This window comes from Pyricularia oryzae, chromosome 3 (genome assembly GCF_000002495.2).
Source record: "Pyricularia oryzae 70-15 chromosome 3, whole genome shotgun sequence".
NCBI classification, from domain to species: Eukaryota; Fungi; Ascomycota; class Sordariomycetes; order Magnaporthales; family Pyriculariaceae; genus Pyricularia; species Pyricularia oryzae.
The window spans coordinates 3,121,762-3,141,176 of record NC_017849.1 but is presented as its reverse complement, the minus strand read 5'-3'; the positions used below and the strand labels follow the sequence as shown (position 1 = coordinate 3,141,176).

Below are 19,415 nucleotides of genomic sequence, written 5' to 3'. Positions count from 1 at the left end.
AAAAACAAATCCGCAAAATATAAGTTTTACGGGCTATTGCAACCTTTACCAGCCCCCGATAAAACCTGGCAAATTATTATAATGGACTTTATCGTTAAATTACCACCTTTAAAAAAACCATTTACAAAAACCAAATATAATAATATATTGGTTATAATGGACAAATTTACCAAATACGCCTATTTCCTACCATATGAAAAAAATAACAACGCCGAAAAAATCGCCTATATATTTTTACAAATAATTATTAGCAATTACGGATTTTTAAAAAATATTGTTACGGACAAAAACAAACTTTTTATATTAAAATTCTGGAAATCTTTAATAAAATAATTCGGAACGGATTATAAATTGTTAATAGCGTTCTGTCCCCAAACGGACGGACAAATAAAATAAACCAATTAAATATTAAAACAATATTTAAAATATTATATAAATTATAAATAAAACAATTGGGTACGGTTATTACCCTTAATATAATTCGCCTATAACAATTTAAAAAACGAAAATACCAAAACAACCCCGTTTTACGCCAATTATAGATTTAACCCCACAGCGTACGCAAAACCAAAAATTACAATTACGGTACCGCGAACCGATAAACAAACGAACGAATTATAATAATTATATAAAAAATTCCAGCAAAAACTAGAATTTGTACGAAAAAAAATAATAGAATACGCCAACTAACATCGGATAAAAAAACCATCCTTTAAAAAAGGAAATAACGTTTATTTTATTCGACGTAATATTGTCACAGACCTGAAGGACAGCCACTGGGCTGTCGCTTAGTCATGACCCCTGTCACGTGAAGGCGCGAGGGCCGAGCGCCTCGCGCGCGTATATCTACGCGAAATCTCTGCAGTCTCCGATATGTAGCTCCTCGAGCTACGTCTTCGTCAACAACCACCTGCTACCCTGTACCTGGAAGACTAGATAGCCAATATACTCTGTCCTGTTACCTGATCGCCCGCACCTACCTGTCCGCCCTGCCTGCCCGTGACATTACGTAGCTCCTTCATTAGGTGCCCGCGATGCCTGCGTCACTGCAACCCCCGATCTTAACCGATTCGACCGAGGAACTGATCGAACACCTACAAGGACACCCTGAACAATGGGTGTCTTACATCTCCGATTCCTACCAAAAGCTGCAACTATTGCACGATAGCAACGTCCGCCTGAACTCCTGCCTAGAAATGCAGGAAGCCGAGACCCAACGCGCCCGCGCCGAAACGGACCGTGTCCGCGACAAGGCGCAGGCCGACATTCTGGCCATGGCCATGGAAAAGGCCTCCGCCATAACCTCCCGGGATGCCGCTTTCGCCGAATTAGAGAAAACACGGTCCGAACTGAAGGAAGTTCGGACCGTAACGCTACCCACGGTACACATAACCACCCCCGCCCCAACTACCAACACGCCTGTTGAACCCCTTATGGTTACTCCTATGGGAACGACTCCGCCGCCTGCTTCCGAACATCCCGCCTCCGCCCGCCTTTCTGAACGACTTCCAGACCCCGATAAATTTACGGGCGCCCGCTCCGACCTCCGCCGCTTCGCCACCCAAATCCGGGGGAAAATGACCTCAAACAAAGACCGCTTCCCCAACCCCGAATCACGCCTGATTTATGTAGCCGGTCGACTGTCCGGTAAAGCGTACAACCTGATCCTGCCCAAAATGGTCGGAGGCACACCCCAATTCGGAGATTATACGGATCTCCTCCAATACCTAGAGGAGGCATTCGGGGACCCCGACCACGTCCAAAACGCACAAAACAAACTATATGCCCTGAAGCAGCGGAACGTAGATTTCGCCGAGTATCTGTCGGAGTTCCAACGCCTGTCTCTGGAAGGAGAAATGCCGGAGGATGCCCTCCCCCCTCTTCTATTCCAGGGAATATCGGAAGAGCTCCAGGACATGCTCCTCCACAACCCCGCCCCATCCCGCCAGTACCACGAATTTACCCGACACCTGCAAAGCTTGGATAACCGCTACCGCCAGCACCAGCAGTATAAAAATAGACAGACACGTACCCCTCGGGCCGCAGCGCCCCCCGCGCGCGCGGCTCCCCGAACCCAACCCGACATACCGCGGGCCGCCCCCAAGCCAAACGCGGAGCTCCCGCTTAACGACCCTATGGACCTGAGCAGCCAACGCCGCCACAACCGCAAGGAAAACATGCTATGTTACCGTTGTGGATCCCAAGAACATTTCGTTGCCAAATGCCCGGAACCGGATACCCGCCGCACGCGGCTGCACCAGGCCGGAATCGAACGATCCAGGTCCAGGTCCAGGTCCCCGCGCCAAATACAAACCAAACTCCCTAAAAACCCCCGCCGCGGCTCGGACGCCAGCCGCTCCAGCAGCCGAAGTTCGAAAAACGGAGCCCGCCTGGGATAAGTCGCCCCCAGGCCGCCAAGGCCGCGCATAGACCGCCGGCGATCCGCATCTCTGCCGCCGCCGTTCACGGGTTCCCCGTTGAAGAGGAATATAACCAACGATCCGACCTGATGATCCTGCCTGCCGAACTGACAGTGGGGGGCCAAAACCTCCCAACCTATGCCCTCACCGATTGCGGTGCGGAAGGAAAATGCTTCCTCGACCAAGGATGGGCCGAAGAACGCCAACTACAAATGTATCCGCTGCGAAACCCATTCGACATCGAAGTATTCGACGGAAGGACCGCCGAAAGTGGGAAGTGCACCCATTATGTCCGAGGACAATTGAGAATCAAGGACCACATCCAGAAAAACGCGCTGTTCTTCGTCACACAGCTAGCCCACTACCCCATTGTGCTAGGAATGCCTTGGCTAAAGCAGCACGATCCAACGATTGGATTCGCGTCACACGTTATTACGTTTGACAGCGACTATTGCCGCCGACACTGCAATATGCCCGACAAACCGGAGAAGGTTAAAGCTTTACACGCCGTACCAAAAAAAAGCCGCCCCCAGTACCAGGCTGACCGACCGCCGTCCCTCCGCGAAATGGATATCGCCCCTATCTCCCTGCAAGCCGCGAGCATGTACGCCCGCCGCCGATCCTGCCGACTGTACGCCGTAACCTTGAAACAGATTGATGAGGTCCTAGCCGCCGACCCCCAAAATAGGAACGGGCCGACCCTGCCCGAAACAATCCGGGAATTCGCGGACGTATTTTCCCCGCAAGAAGCCGAGAAGCTGCCCCCACACCGACCGTCCGACCACCATATCCCGCTTATAGAAGGAAAAACGCCGCCGTTCGGCCCCCTGTACGCCATGTCCCGCGAAGAGCTGATAGCCCTTAAGGAATGGCTGACCGCAGAGTTGAAAAAAGGGTTTATCAGACCCAGTTCGTCATCCGTCGCCTCGCCCGTTTTGTTCGTGAAGAAGCAGGGAGGAGGGTTGAGGTTTTGCGTGGATTACCGCGCGCTGAATAACATTACCGTAAAAGACCGTTACCCGCTGCCGCTAGTCCGAGAGACCCTGAACAACCTGGCCGGCATGAAATTCTTCTCGAAAATCGATATCGTTTCCGCTTTTAACAATATTCGGATTAAAAAGGGGGAAGAATACCTGACGGCATTCCGCACGAGATTCGGCTTATACGAGAGCCTAGTCATGCCTTTCGGGCTAACGGGAGCCCCCGCGACGTTCCAGAGATATATAAACGACTCCCTGCGCGAATACTTAGACGTATTTTGTACAGCCTACCTGGACGACATTTTGATTTATAGCCGCACCCGAACAGAACACGAAGAACATTTGAAACTCGTACTGGAAGCCCTGAGGAAAGCCGGGCTATACGCCAACGCCGCGAAGTGCGAATTCTTCGTGACGGAAACCAAGTTCCTGGGCCTGCTGGTCGGCGTCGAAGGCGTAAAAATGGACCCTGAAAAAATCACCGCTGTCCTGGACTGGCAAACACCCAAAAAGCTTACTGACGTACAAGCATTTTTGGGGTTTGGCAACTTTTACCGGCGCTTTATCCGAGATTTCTCAAAGATCGTAGCCCCTTTGACGAGATTGACCAAGAAAGACGTCGCATTCGAATGGAATAGCGCCTGCGAAACCGCCTTCCGACTGCTGAAGAGAAAGTTTACCGAAGCCCCCGTACTGGCGCACTTCGATTGGGAAAAGGATGTGATCCTGGAGACCGACGCTTCCGATTATGTTTCTGCGGGAATATTGTCACAATACGGCGACGACGGAATACTCCGCCCCGTCGCGTTCTTTTCGAAAAAACACACAGCTACCGAATGCAATTACGAGATTTACGACAAAGAATTGCTAGCCATTATCCGCTGTTTTGAAGAATGGCGCCCGGAACTCGAAGGGACGTCGTCCCCGGTCCAAGTAATTACGGACCACCGCAACCTGGAATATTTCACGACGACGAAAATGCTCAACCGCCGACAAGCCCGATGGGCCGAATTCCTGTCAAGATTTAATTTCCGTATCACCTACCGACCCGGGAAACAAGGAGCGAAACCCGACGCACTAACCAGGAGGTCAGAGGATATGCCTGAGGAGGGGGATGAACGACTTAAGCACCAAACACAAGTCGTACTGAAAGAACACAATTTACCTGCCCGCCCCACCCGGTTACAACCCATAATCCGCCAAAACAAACCCCTATTGCCAAGACACCTGATAGAGCTACTAGACGCCGGATACGAATCCGACCCGATAACGCAATCTGCCCTAGAAGCGTTGAGGACAGGCGCCGACCGCCACCCCAAGCTGCAATTGGCCGAATGCGAAGAACGATCCGGCTATTTGTATTACCGCAATAGACTATACGTACCCGATTCGAATAATCTGAAAGCCGAGATCCTGCGCCGCTGCCACGACTCCCCCGTCGCCGGTCACCCCGGCAAAGCAAAAACCTACGACCTGCTGTCCCGAGAATATTACTGGCCCGGAATGCTACATTACGTATCATTATGGGTAAAGAAATGCCAGACCTGCCGCCGAATCAACCCGTCCCGCGAAGGCCACCAGGGCCTCCTGCGACCCCTGCCCACTCCTGAACGCTCATGGCAACACCTGTCGATGGATTTTATCACACATTTGCCGCAAAGCAACGGCCACGACGCCATCCTAGTGGTCGTAGACCGCCTGACTAAGATGAGACACTTCGTCCCTTGTAAAGGGACCTGCAATGCCGAGGACACCGCCAACCTGTACCTACACCACGTATGGAAACTACACGGGTTGCCCCTGACGATAGTTTCGGATAGAGGCACCCAATTCGTGTCGAAGTTTTGGAAACACCTGACAACCCGTTTGAAAATCGACAGCCTGCTATCCACTGCTCACCACCCCGAGACTGACGGACAGACCGAGCGTTTTAACGCGTCCCTGGAACAATATTTGAGAGCTTATGTGGCCTACCTGCAAGATGATTGGGAAAGTTGGCTTCCCCTCGCCGAATTCACAGCCAACTCCCACAAGTCCGAGACCACCGGAACCTCCCCGTTTTACGCGACTTACGGATTCCATCCCCGCATGGGATTCGAGCCGGTACCCCTGAACCAGCCTTTGCCCGCCCAGCGGGATGCCGAAAAGCTAGCCGCCCGAATGGAAGCCATTCTGGAACAAGCCCGCGCCGAAATGACCGCCGCCCAAGCCCGTTACGAAGAACAGGCGAACCGACACCGTACCCCGGCCCGCCGGCTTACCGTCGGCCAATATGTATGGTTAGACGCACGGAATATCCAGACCGCCCGCCCGCAGAAGAAACTGGATTGGAAGAACTTGGGACCCTTCCGAATTTCTGAAGTGATTAGCCCGTACGCCTACCGTTTGGACCTGCCGTCGTCTATGAGAGTACACCCTGTTTTCAATATAAACCGACTAAAACCTGCTGACGTTGAGCCCCTGCCGGGCCAACAACCTGCACCGCCACCCCATTTGGAAGTGGAAGGTGAGAGAGAATACGAAGTCGAAGAGATCCTCGACTCCTTTTGGGAAACCCGCGGCCGAGGAGGCCGCCGGCTGAAATATATCGTCCGTTGGGCTGGATATAGCGAACCCACGACTGAACCTGCCGATTACCTGGAAAACGCTGCTCAATTGGTAAAGAATTTCCACCGTCGATACCCCCATAAGCCCGGGCCCCGGCCGTGACGGAGCTCGGCCTGGAAGGGGGGAATACTGTCACAGACCTGAAGGACAGCCACTGGGCTGTCGCTTAGTCATGACCCCTGTCACGTGAAGGCGCGAGGGCCGAGCGCCTCGCGCGCGTATATCTACGCGAAATCTCTGCAGTCTCCGATATGTAGCTCCTCGAGCTACGTCTTCGTCAACAACCACCTGCTACCCTGTACCTGGAAGACTAGATAGCCAATATACTCTGTCCTGTTACCTGATCGCCCGCACCTACCTGTCCGCCCTGCCTGCCCGTGACAAATATTAAAATATAGCGACCAAACAGCAAATTTAATTTTAAAAAATTTGGACCTTTTAAAATTAGCAAAAAAATTAATATAACCAATTACAAATTATTATTACCAAATATTATAAAAATTTACCTTATATTTCACGTATTATTATTGGAACCAGCATTATACGGTATTAATATATAAAAAACGATCGAAATCGACGCAAAACAAATTTATAATATTAAACGAATATTCGATTATAAACGCAACCACGGCAAAATAAAATATTTTGTTAAATAGGTGTTAATAATAATGGTGCTAACAGGGGATATAGGGGTAAACCCTAGGTGCGGCGTGGTAAATAACCAGTGCTAAAAGCGCTAAATAATAGGTAGAAATGCACTATAATTTTGGTACTGATAAATAATTGGTTGGGGGAGATTTTGCTTTATTTCCCTTACATACTCTCCGACATCGAAGTGGGGGTCCGCACGCCAGAAAAGGTTCCGGTGCCGCGAATGAATTTCCGAAAAACTAATTTGTATGGGTTTTTGAAAAAACACCCTCATTTGCATACAAACCATCTCTGGGTTTGCATTTAAACGTTGACTTGGTGAAATTTTCAACCCGGTACAGGGTAGCTGACTCGCAGGTGCAGGGTGGGTATTAAACCCGGTACAGGGTAGCTAACCCCACTCGCTGACCTTTAAATTGCATTCCTGCATTAACAAAGTAACGGAATTCCACCATTCCCCACTCCACTTCGGCACTAAATAAAATTGGCTATATACAAATAAAAGTGGGCTTATTACATGCAAAATAATGCATATAATTAACAATAGGAAAATTACGGATACGAAAAAAACATTTGGGAACCCCTTAATTACCTCCAAAATTACCAGGAACCATTCCGCCAATATTACCAGAAATTGGACCTGCGAATAAATTAGTTAAAAAAAAAGGACGATTTAAAAAAATACCATTTATTATTCCCAAAAATTAAAAATCAATTAGGACCCGAAACCATACCATTGGACATATTTGCAAAAAAAAACAATTAATATATATTACGAACCAAAATAAACAAATAAAAAACCTACCGATTAAATATTGCGCAAAAATATTTATTTTATTTAATAAAAAAGGATTTAAAAGATTTATCGGGAACGACGAATCCCAAATAAAATTGGAATCCGGAAAAAACAATTTAAATAATATTTTAGAAAGGATTTTGGACAATTGCCGCCGTTTTTCCTGTTTTACCTCCTTCCGCTCCACGCGATCCAATTTCTCCAAATCGTTAATTCCGCGAAATATAACCCGCATTATTTTTTTAAATTATAATTTTTTTTATTTTCGCAAACGAAACAATTTCGCCTATTGCGTATAAATTTGCTCCTCCAACGTTTTAATTTCCGTATCCAATTTCGAATATTAACAACCAATATAACGGATTTAAATAGCGGATAAATTTAATATATTATACCCAAAACGGTTGGAACAAACTCATTTTATATACCGAATAAAATTTTGCGGAAATATCTGACAAAATATTACGCCTTTGGTACAATAGGGATTATAAAAAAACATTTTAACAATATCGGTCGATAATAGGGAAAAAAGGAAAACGTGGCGGCGTTTTGTCGACAAACGACCAAATTTCGATTTGGTTATACGGTTAAATATAGCGCGGAAAGATTAGCCAGGAAAGAATAAAATTAAAAAATAGGAATTAGGGGAATACAGATTATTTGAAACTAAAGGGATTTGGCCAAAAGAAAGGAAATTTAATATTATAACCAAATAATTGGGCCGGTACCAGGGAGGCTAGGCGGGGCTATACCCCTTTTAGCGACATTCGCCCAAAAGAATTACCGACCGATAAAATATCGATTATTTAAAAAAAAAGTTACGTAACGCCACGTAACCGCCAAAAAAATAATTTTAATAATCCTTAAAAAATTATAATAAATTAGGCGAAATAATTTCTATAATTTGTAACAGATTAAAGAAAATTACTTTTGGAATATAATTTATGTAAGGTACGTTTATTACCATATAAATAAATTCGATTTTAGGATTGTTTAACAGCAATTAAATTTTAATTAACTTTAATATTTATTTAAAAACAATTATAATTTCACCCCCAATTATTAAAAACCCCAATTACCCAACCAGACGCTTAGTTGTTTCAACCCACTGTATTTTACTATAAGAACAAATTACCCGATACTTTGATCGTAACATTGTGGTCGAATATTTGTTTAACGTTATAAATTTATTTTGCGTCGATTTCGATCGTTTTTTATATATTGGTGCCGTATAATGCCGGTTCCAGTAATAATACGTAAAATATGGGGTAAATTTTTATAATATTTGGTAATAATAATTTATAATTGGTGTCGTTAATTTTTTTGCTAATTTTAAAAGGTCCAAGTTTTTTAAAATCGAATTTGCTATTAAATCGTTATATTTTAATATTGCGTCGAATAAGGTAAACGTTATTTTTTTTGTAAAAAGATGGTCCCTTTATCCGATATTGGTTGGCGTATTTTATTATTTTTTTTCGTACAAATTTTAATTCCTGTTGGAATTTTCTGTATAATTGTTATAATTTGTTCGTTTGTTTATCGGTTCGCGGTACCGTAATTATAATTTTGGGTTTTCCGTATACTGTGGGATTAAATCCGTAATTTGCGTAAAATGGGGTTATTTTGGTGTTTTCGTTTTTTAAATTATTATAAACGAATTATATTGTGGATAATAGCCGTACCCAATTATTTTATTTGTGGTTTATATAATATTTTAAATATTATTCCAACGTTTGGTTGGTTCGTTTTATTTATCCGTCCGTTTGTGGGTGGAATATTGTGGATAATTTGTGGTTTATTTTTAATTGTTTTATTAGGGATTTCCAAAATTTTAATATAAAAAATTTATTTTTATTTGTAATAATATTTTTTGGAAGTCCGTAATTGTTAACAATTATTTGTAAAAATATATAGGCGATTTTTTCGGCGTTGCTGCTTTTTTTATATAGTAGGAAATAAATATATTTGGTGAATTTGTCCATTATAACCAATATGCTATTGTATTTGGTTTTAATAAATAGTTTTTCCGAAGAAGGTAATTTAACGATAAAATCCATTGTAATAATTTGCTATACTTTGCTGGGGGCTGGTAAAGGTTATAAAAATCCGTAAAATTTATATTTTGCGGACTTATTTTTGGTACAAAGTTCGCAATTTTTAATAGTTTTTCGTATTTTTTATCGTATTTTTTTAAAATTATAATATTATTTTAACCGTTTTTATATTTTGGAAATTCCTTGGTATCCGTGGGTTTTATTTCCGTGGATCTTCCGTATTTTTTTGGCGTGGTTACCGTATTTGTTATTATTAGGTTTCGGTGCGTTGGTAAAGAGTTTCCGTTTTCGTTTATTATAAAAATAATCCGCGTTTTCTTTGGTATTATATTTTCGTAATTTGGTTTTCGGTTAAAAACGTCGGCCCTGCCGTTTTCCGTTTTTTTTTCGGTAAATAATTTTAAAATGGAATTTTAATAGGAATTTTAATTATTTAATTTGCCGTTTGTTTAATATTTTATTAATGGTAAAATAGGTTAGGTTTTTATAGTCCGTGTAAATTAATATTTTATATTTAATTCCGGATAAAATGTGGTTTCCATTTTTTAAATATTCGAATAATAATTATAAATTTTTTGTCGTAAATTTGGTAATTAAATTCTGGTCCATATAATTTTTGTGAAAAAAAGGCGCAAAAATGCAACCGTTTTTTTTCGTTTCGTTAATTAAATTATCCTCCGATTATATAATCCGATACGTCGGTTTCGATTTCGAAAAGTTTCGCTGGGTTTAATATTTTAAAAATTGGTTTTTTGGTTATTGCGTTTTATAATTGTTTAAAAGCCTGTTGTATTTGTTCCGTCTATTGGAATTTTAAATTTTTTTTGGTTATATTGGTTAATGGGGTAATAATTGCGCCGTATTTTTTAATAAATTTTTTGTAAAAATTTACGAATTCGAGAAATGCCCGAACGTCTTTTACGTTTTGTGGTTAAAACCATTTTTTTATTATTTGGATTTTTAATTCCTCCATCCTGTCACAGACCTGAAGGACAGCCACTGGGCTGTCGCTTAGTCATGACCCCTGTCACGTGAAGGCGCGAGGGCCGAGCGCCTCGCGCGCGTATATCTACGCGAAATCTCTGCAGTCTCCGATATGTAGCTCCTCGAGCTACGTCTTCGTCAACAACCACCTGCTACCCTGTACCTGGAAGACTAGATAGCCAATATACTCTGTCCTGTTACCTGATCGCCCGCACCTACCTGTCCGCCCTGCCTGCCCGTGACACATCCTAATTTTTCCAAAAACAATAATATATTTTAGGAAATTAATTTATTTATTATAAAAAAGATATTTTTCGGGTTTAATTAAAAGTTTAACGTTTTGCAGTTTTTGTAAAATTGTATAAACGTGTTATTTATATTTTTCCAACGTCTTGGAAAAAATAAGGATATTATCCAGGTAAATAACGACGAAAATATTTAGGCATTTCCTAAAAACGTGGTCAATTATGGCTTGGAAGGTTGCTGGGGCGTTGGTAAGGCCGAAAGGCATTATTAGGTACTCGTAATATTTTCGTCGGGTGCGGAACGCTGTTTTCCATTTTTCGCCTTCCTTTATGCGGATTAAATTGTATGTTTTTTTAAAATTTAGCGTTGTAAACCATTGTATTTAATAAAATATGTTTCGGAATTTTCCTATTAATGGGAATGGGTAGCAATTTTTTATAATAATATCGTTTAATTATTTGTAATCCACGCATAATTATAATTTTCCGTTTTTCTTTGGTACGAAAAGAATTAGGTATTTTGCTGGTAATATTAATAGTTTAATATAACCTTTTTCAAAGTTTTTTGCAAAATATTTATTTAATATTTCCATTTATATTGGGTTTAAACCGTATATTTTGTGGAATTTGGGCTGTATTTTTTTAATGGTATTTTGTGGTCGAACGGATTATATTCGGGTAATTTTATTTCGAATTCGGGGCTAAATAATCGTCCATATATCCGGTATTCGGCCGGGATATTGTCAATTAATATAGTAAAATTCGATCGTTTTTCGTTTATGGATAATCGCGATTTTTCCAATATTAATTCCAGGCGTGGTTCGCTTTTCCTTAATAACGTTATAATTTTTTGTTAATTTCGCTCCTATTTTTTACGTTCGTTGCGTGAAATCCGTTTTTCGGATTTTCTTTTAAAAACTAACGGCTTTTTCCATTGGATTTGGCCGGTTATCCAATTTATCCGGGGGTTGCTTTTTTTAAACCAGGGGATTTTTAATATTACGTTTTTGTCCCTTATTTCCGTAATATTTAAAATAATGATTTTTTTTCGTCCATAACTTTCCATCCAAAAATATACGGTCTTTATTTCGATAATACTGTTCCCGTATAAAATTGCCTTTCTTTCCACGGTTTGCAATTGGTATAATTTTTTTTTTACTGCCAAAATATCCGTCGCTTTGTTACGACTTTTGGTAAAATATAATTGCTTTATATTCCATTATCGAAAAATATTTATATGGGTTTATTATCGAATTATATATCGAAAAATATATATTTATATATTATTATAATATTTTATATAACGTTTAGGGTTTTTTGTTTCGTTTTTATTATCGCCGTTCGGTGCCCTATACCGTTTAATTGTCCTAATTTTTTAATTTATTGGATTTGCGTCGTGGGTTTTTGTTTTTTTTATTCCTGGATGTGCGGCTATTTTTTATTTCGATTAAATTAAATGGGTATTTTATTAGTACGGGTATTTTGCGTGCGTTTGTGGTTTCCTCGTTATTTTATACGTTGGAGTTCCATATAATTTCGGTTATTGGTGCAAATCCTGGTTACCGTAATTTTTATTCGTGCCAGGCCTGGGTTTTGGCTAGCGTATATATATTTTGCATACGTTTCGGGTGCATTTGTATTATAAAAATTGTTTTTGGTTATAATACGCTATAAAATAATTGTCGTTAGGCGTGAAAATTGCGGTTGGTTTAATATTAAATTTTATTTTAATTTCCCAATTTGGTAGGTCGGTTATAATATATATTTTGTAAATGTTTGTTATTTTGCGTCGTCGTGGGAAAAAATTGTGGATTATCTTCCTATTTAAATGGAATCCACAATTATTTCGGAAACATTTTACCCAAAAGATTTCTGCGTATTAAGGATATTTGGTGTCCAAAGTCGGGTAATTTCCAAAAATTGCATTAATTGGTCCCGTAAAATGTCGGATTTGCGTTTGTAATAGTAATCCGGGAAATTATATTAATTGGTTGTTTCGGTATAAATCGATGTGTTTTTTTTATATATATAAAGGTTATTTTCCTTTATTGCGTTATATTAGTTCGAGGGTATGGTTTTTTCCTTGCTGGATTCTTTTTTTAAATCCTCGTTTAATTTTTGTATTAAAAATTAATTGGTTGTTTTAATATAATGGGTTTGTCCCAAAAATTCCTTATTTGATTTTCCTAAAACGTCCGAACCCGTAAATTCGGGTAATTGGGTCTCCCGTCGGTGTAAATTTATTGGTTATTTTATCCCTATAAATATTCGGTTCCCTATTATTAGGGTTCGAATACCTCGGGGTTTTTATAGGTACCGGCCTGCGTCGATTTTGGAACTATTATAAATTATACAATTGTTATTATAATAGGTGGTCCAATTTATCGTATTATATTAGTTAGGCCGTAATTGCCGGTAATTGGTAATATTAAATTTTCGTGGTTTTTCGGTTTTGCCTCTAAAATCAGGGATATTTTCCTGGTTTCTCGGGCAATTTTTGGCGATATACCCTATTTTATCGCATTTAAAACATTTGCCGCTTTTGGGGTTTTTACGGGGCTTTTTATATTATATAATACTAAGGTCCATAAATTTATTATAAATATTATAAGTTATATTATAGGTTTGGGACGTTATATAACGGGGCTGCTACCATCCACTATTATTTCTGTGGTATATGGGTTAAGGGTATTGGTATTTGCGTCCCGTATTGGTTTATCGAATCGAAATAACGAATATTCGCTGTCCGCCTTATTTTTCCTATTGGCGTTCGTAAATCCGGTTGTTAAATTTAATTGCAAATTCGACGTATTCGAGAAAATCCTCGGGTCGGTCGAATTTAAATATTTCGTTTTTTATTTTTAATTTTAGTTTTTGGTAAAATTGGAGAATTTTGGTTTTTTTGGTTATATTTAATTTTGTTATTAGCTTTTTAAATTCGGTTGTATAAACGGAAATTAATTTGGTTTGTCGTAGGTTGGCCAAATTTCGTTCGGTCTGTTGTTTTTTATCGGGTTTCTGGAATAAGGAACGGAAAGTGCGTTTATACCCTGCGAAAATTAAAAAAATATCGGTGATTTTTTAACGTCGTTTTTCGGGGGGTATATTAAATTATTCCTGCAATAAAAGCTCGAATTAAAACAAAGCTCGTCCTCGGAAAAAAGTGGCCATATATATTATCTTTTTTATTTTATTGCGGAAAATTTCCAAATAAAATATTTGGTAAATACGTATTTATATAAAATATTTTTTAAATTGTCCAGGTATATTATCGAACGTAATTGGGGGGTTAAATTTGAATTTTTCGCGCCCATTAAAAATGGTTAAAATAACGTTAATATTGGTTTGGAAAATTTGGAGTTTTTTTTAAAATTGGGTTGCGCGGAACGTTTGTTCGTGGAATTCCTGGTTGGTCCTAATAATCTATTTGCGGAACTAGTTTTCCTCGTTTTCGCTATCGCTATCGTCCTTGGGCCGAACAGGGGCTTTTTGGGCCGCCTTGCTATTCGTAACCGGGGTATTGGGGGTATTATTTTTGGACGTTTGGGAAAATATGTTGTCGGATATTGCTCGGTATATTTTAAAATAAAATACTGAACAGGAGCAATTAAAATATTACGATTAAAATATCGGGGTAACTTATTTTTATAATAAAATACAGTAGGTTAAAACAATTAAACGTTTAATTGGGTAATTGGGGTTTTTAATAATTGGGCGTAAAATTATAATCGTTTTCAAATAAATATTAAAATTAATTAAAATTTAATTGCTGCTTAACAATCCTAAAATCAAATTTATTTATATGGTAATAAACGTGCCTTATATAAATTATATCCCAGATGTAATTATTCCCGTATAAATAATTATAATTACCCTGGGGTAATTACAGCTGGGTTAATTATTTTCTTGGCGATAATTGTAATTATTCCGGCCCTGGTAATCGGGTTAGGGTTTTTTATTTTATTACCACGTGACCTCGTGCTCCTTGGTAGTCCTGGCTTGGGTTCCCGACATTTTTTTCGTTCTTGCCCAATCGTGTCGGTACCAATCCTGGTTGTAACACATATATTTTAATTATTAAATTAGTGTAAGTTTTATATATTATTAACGTATTTTTCGGTAAAGTTTTATTATATATCGATATGTAATAATTCTAATTGTAAACCCTATGCGCTTTATATACCAGAAACCCTATATAAATAAAATTGGCGTTATTATATTAACTTTAAAAGAACAGTGCATATTATAAATATATATAGAAATTATATAAATTCGAGGGTTATAATATATTTCAATGGGTGTTTTTATTTGTTCGGGATTTTATTTTCCCGTCTACTTTTACTTTTAACTATTTGTCACGGGCTGGCAGGGCGGACAGGTAGGTGCGGGCGATCAGGTAACAGGACAGAGTATATTGGCTATCTAGTCTTCCAGGTACGGGGTAGCAGGTGGTTGTTGACGAAGACGTAGCTCGAGGAGCTACATATCGGAGACTGCAGAGATTTCGCGTAGATATACGCGCGCGAGGCGCTCGGCCCTCGCGCCTTCACGTGACAGGGGTCATGACTAAGCGACAGCCCAGTGGCTGTCCTTCAGGTCTGTGACAGTATTCCCCCCTTCCAGGCCGAGCTCCGTCACGGCCGGGGCCCGGGCTTATGGGGGTATCGACGGTGGAAATTCTTTACCAATTGAGCAGCGTTTTCCAGGTAATCGGCAGGTTCAGTCGTGGGTTCGCTATATCCAGCCCAACGGACGATATATTTCAGCCGGCGGCCTCCTCGGCCGCGGGTTTCCCAAAAGGAGTCGAGGATCTCTTCGACTTCGTATTCTCTCTCACCTTCCACTTCCAAATGGGGTGGCGGTGCAGGTTGTTGGCCCGGCAGGGGCTCAACGTCAGCAGGTTTTAGTCGGTTTATATTGAAAACAGGGTGTACTCTCATAGACGACGGCAGGTCCAAACGGTAGGCGTACGGGCTAATCACTTCAGAAATTCGGAAGGGTCCCAAGTTCTTCCAATCCAGTTTCTTCTGCGGGCGGGCGGTCTGGATGTTCCGTGCGTCTAACCACACATATTGGCCGACGGTAAGCCGGCGGGCCGGGGTACGGTGTCGGTTCGCCTGTTCTTCGTAACGGGCTTGGGCGGCGGTCATTTCGGCGCGGGCTTGTTCCAGAATGGCTTCCATTCGGGCGGCTAGCTTTTCGGCATCCCGCTGGGCGGGCAAAGGCTGGTTCAGGGGTACCGGCTCGAATCCCATGCGGGGATGGAATCCGTAAGTCGCGTAAAACGGGGAGGTTCCGGTGGTCTCGGACTTGTGGGAGTTGGCTGTGAATTCGGCGAGGGGAAGCCAACTTTCCCAATCATCTTGCAGGTAGGCCACATAAGCTCTCAAATATTGTTCCAGGGACGCGTTAAAACGCTCGGTCTGTCCGTCAGTCTCGGGGTGGTGAGCAGTGGATAGCAGGCTGTCGATTTTCAAACGGGTTGTCAGGTGTTTCCAAAACTTCGACACGAATTGGGTGCCTCTATCCGAAACTATCGTCAGGGGCAACCCGTGTAGTTTCCATACGTGGTGTAGGTACAGGTTGGCGGTGTCCTCGGCATTGCAGGTCCCTTTACAAGGGACGAAGTGTCTCATCTTAGTCAGGCGGTCTACGACCACTAGGATGGCGTCGTGGCCGTTGCTTTGCGGCAAATGTGTGATAAAATCCATCGACAGGTGTTGCCATGAGCGTTCAGGAGTGGGCAGGGGTCGCAGGAGGCCCTGGTGGCCTTCGCGGGACGGGTTGATTCGGCGGCAGGTCTGGCATTTCTTTACCCATAATGATACGTAATGTAGCATTCCGGGCCAGTAATATTCTCGGGACAGCAGGTCGTAGGTTTTTGCTTTGCCGGGGTGACCGGCGACGGGGGAGTCGTGGCAGCGGCGCAGGATCTCGGCTTTCAGATTATTCGAATCGGGTACGTACAGTCTATTGCGGTAATACAAATAGCCGGATTGTTCTTCGCATTCGGCCAGTTGCAGCTTGGGGTGGCGGTCGGCGCCTGTCCTCAACGCTTCTAGGGCAGATTGCGTTATCGGGTCGGATTCGTATCCGGCGTCTAGTAGCTCTATCAGGTGTCTTGGCAATAGGGGTTTGTTTTGGCGGATTATGGGTTGTAACCGGGTGGGGCGGGCAGGTAAATTGTGTTCTTTCAGTACGACTTGTGTTTGGTGCTTAAGTCGTTCATCCCCCTCCTCAGGCATATCCTCTGACCTCCTGGTTAGTGCGTCGGGCTTCGCTCCTTGTTTCCCGGGTCGGTAGGTGATACGGAAATTAAATCTTGACAGGAATTCGGCCCATCGGGCTTGTCGGCGGTTGAGCATTTTCGTCGTCGTGAAATATTCCAGGTGGCGGTGGTCCGTAATTACTTGGACCGGGGACGACGTCCCTTCGAGTTCCGGGCGCCATTCTTCAAAACAGCGGATAATGGCTAGCAATTCTTTGTCGTAAATCTCGTAATTGCATTCGGTAGCTGTGTGTTTTTTCGAAAAGAACGCGACGGGGCGGAGTATTCCGTCGTCGCCGTATTGTGACAATATTCCCGCAGAAACATAATCGGAAGCGTCGGTCTCCAGGATCACATCCTTTTCCCAATCGAAGTGCGCCAGTACGGGGGCTTCGGTAAACTTTCTCTTCAGCAGTCGGAAGGCGGTTTCGCAGGCGCTATTCCATTCGAATGCGACGTCTTTCTTGGTCAATCTCGTCAAAGGGGCTACGATCTTTGAGAAATCTCGGATAAAGCGCCGGTAAAAGTTGCCAAACCCCAAAAATGCTTGTACGTCAGTAAGCTTTTTGGGTGTTTGCCAGTCCAGGACAGCGGTGATTTTTTCAGGGTCCATTTTTACGCCTTCGACGCCGACCAGCAGGCCCAGGAACTTGGTTTCCGTCACGAAGAATTCGCACTTCGCGGCGTTGGCGTATAGCCCGGCTTTCCTCAGGGCTTCCAGTACGAGTTTCAAATGTTCTTCGTGTTCTGTTCGGGTGCGGCTATAAATCAAAATGTCGTCCAGGTAGGCTGTACAAAATACGTCTAAGTATTCGCGCAGGGAGTCGTTTATATATCTCTGGAACGTCGCGGGGGCTCCCGTTAGCCCGAAAGGCATGACTAGGCTCTCGTATAAGCCGAATCTCGTGCGGAATGCCGTCAGGTATTCTTCCCCCTTTTTAATCCGAATATTGTTAAAAGCGGAAACGATATCGATTTTCGAGAAGAATTTCATGCCGGCCAGGTTGTTCAGGGTCTCTCGGACTAGCGGCAGCGGGTAACGGTCTTTTACGGTAATGTTATTCAGCGCGCGGTAATCCACGCAAAACCTCAACCCTCCTCCCTGCTTCTTCACGAACAAAACGGGCGAGGCGACGGATGACGAACTGGGTCTGATAAACCCTTTTTTCAACTCTGCGGTCAGCCATTCCTTAAGGGCTATCAGCTCTTCGCGGGACATGGCGTACAGGGGGCCGAACGGCGGCGTTTTTCCTTCTATAAGCGGGATATGGTGGTCGGACGGTCGGTGTGGGGGCAGCTTCTCGGCTTCTTGCGGGGAAAATACGTCCGCGAATTCCCGGATTGTTTCGGGCAGGGTCGGCCCGTTCCTATTTTGGGGGTCGGCGGCTAGGACCTCATCAATCTGTTTCAAGGTTACGGCGTACAGTCGGCAGGATCGGCGGCGGGCGTACATGCTCGCGGCTTGCAGGGAGATAGGGGCGATATCCATTTCGCGGAGGGACGGCGGTCGGTCAGCCTGGTACTGGGGGCGGCTTTTTTTTGGTACGGCGTGTAAAGCTTTAACCTTCTCCGGTTTGTCGGGCATATTGCAGTGTCGGCGGCAATAGTCGCTGTCAAACGTAATAACGTGTGACGCGAATCCAATCGTTGGATCGTGCTGCTTTAGCCAAGGCATTCCTAGCACAATGGGGTAGTGGGCTAGCTGTGTGACGAAGAACAGCGCGTTTTTCTGGATGTGGTCCTTGATTCTCAATTGTCCTCGGACATAATGGGTGCACTTCCCACTTTCGGCGGTCCTTCCGTCGAATACTTCGATGTCGAATGGGTTTCGCAGCGGATACATTTGTAGTTGGCGTTCTTCGGCCCATCCTTGGTCGAGGAAGCATTTTCCTTCCGCACCGCAATCGGTGAGGGCATAGGTTGGGAGGTTTTGGCCCCCCACTGTCAGTTCGGCAGGCAGGATCATCAGGTCGGATCGTTGGTTATATTCCTCTTCAACGGGGAACCCGTGAACGGCGGCGGCAGAGATGCGGATCGCCGGCGGTCTATGCGCGGCCTTGGCGGCCTGGGGGCGACTTATCCCAGGCGGGCTCCGTTTTTCGAACTTCGGCTGCTGGAGCGGCTGGCGTCCGAGCCGCGGCGGGGGTTTTTAGGGAGTTTGGTTTGTATTTGGCGCGGGGATCTGGACCTGGACCTGGATCGTTCGATTCCGGCCTGGTGCAGCCGCGTGCGGCGGGTATCCGGTTCCGGGCATTTGGCAACGAAATGTTCTTGGGATCCACAACGGTAACATAGCATGTTTTCCTTGCGGTTGTGGCGGCGTTGGCTGCTCAGGTCCATAGGGTCGTTAAGCGGGAGCTCCGCGTTTGGCTTGGGGGCGGCCCGCGGTATGTCGGGTTGGGTTCGGGGA

The 19,415-nt window shown here is 43.4% G+C and overlaps 2 protein-coding genes across 2 annotated transcripts; both read right to left on the bottom strand.

The window, feature by feature from the left end:
• Positions 1-6,706: 6,706 nt before the first annotated feature.
• On the bottom strand, positions 6,707-7,169 carry MGG_16783 (uncharacterized protein; the record flags this gene model as incomplete). Its single annotated transcript, XM_003712100.1, has 3 exons — positions 6,707-6,765; positions 6,829-6,897; positions 7,055-7,169. Coding segments are annotated over 3 exons (243 nt in total), but the record flags the coding sequence as incomplete, so codon positions are not given.
• A 73-nt stretch (positions 7,170-7,242) lies between these two features.
• Positions 7,243-7,692, bottom strand: MGG_16782 (uncharacterized protein; the record flags this gene model as incomplete). Its single annotated transcript, XM_003712099.1, has 2 exons — positions 7,243-7,298; positions 7,419-7,692. Coding segments are annotated over 2 exons (330 nt in total), but the record flags the coding sequence as incomplete, so codon positions are not given.
• Positions 7,693-19,415: the final 11,723 nt, after the last annotated feature.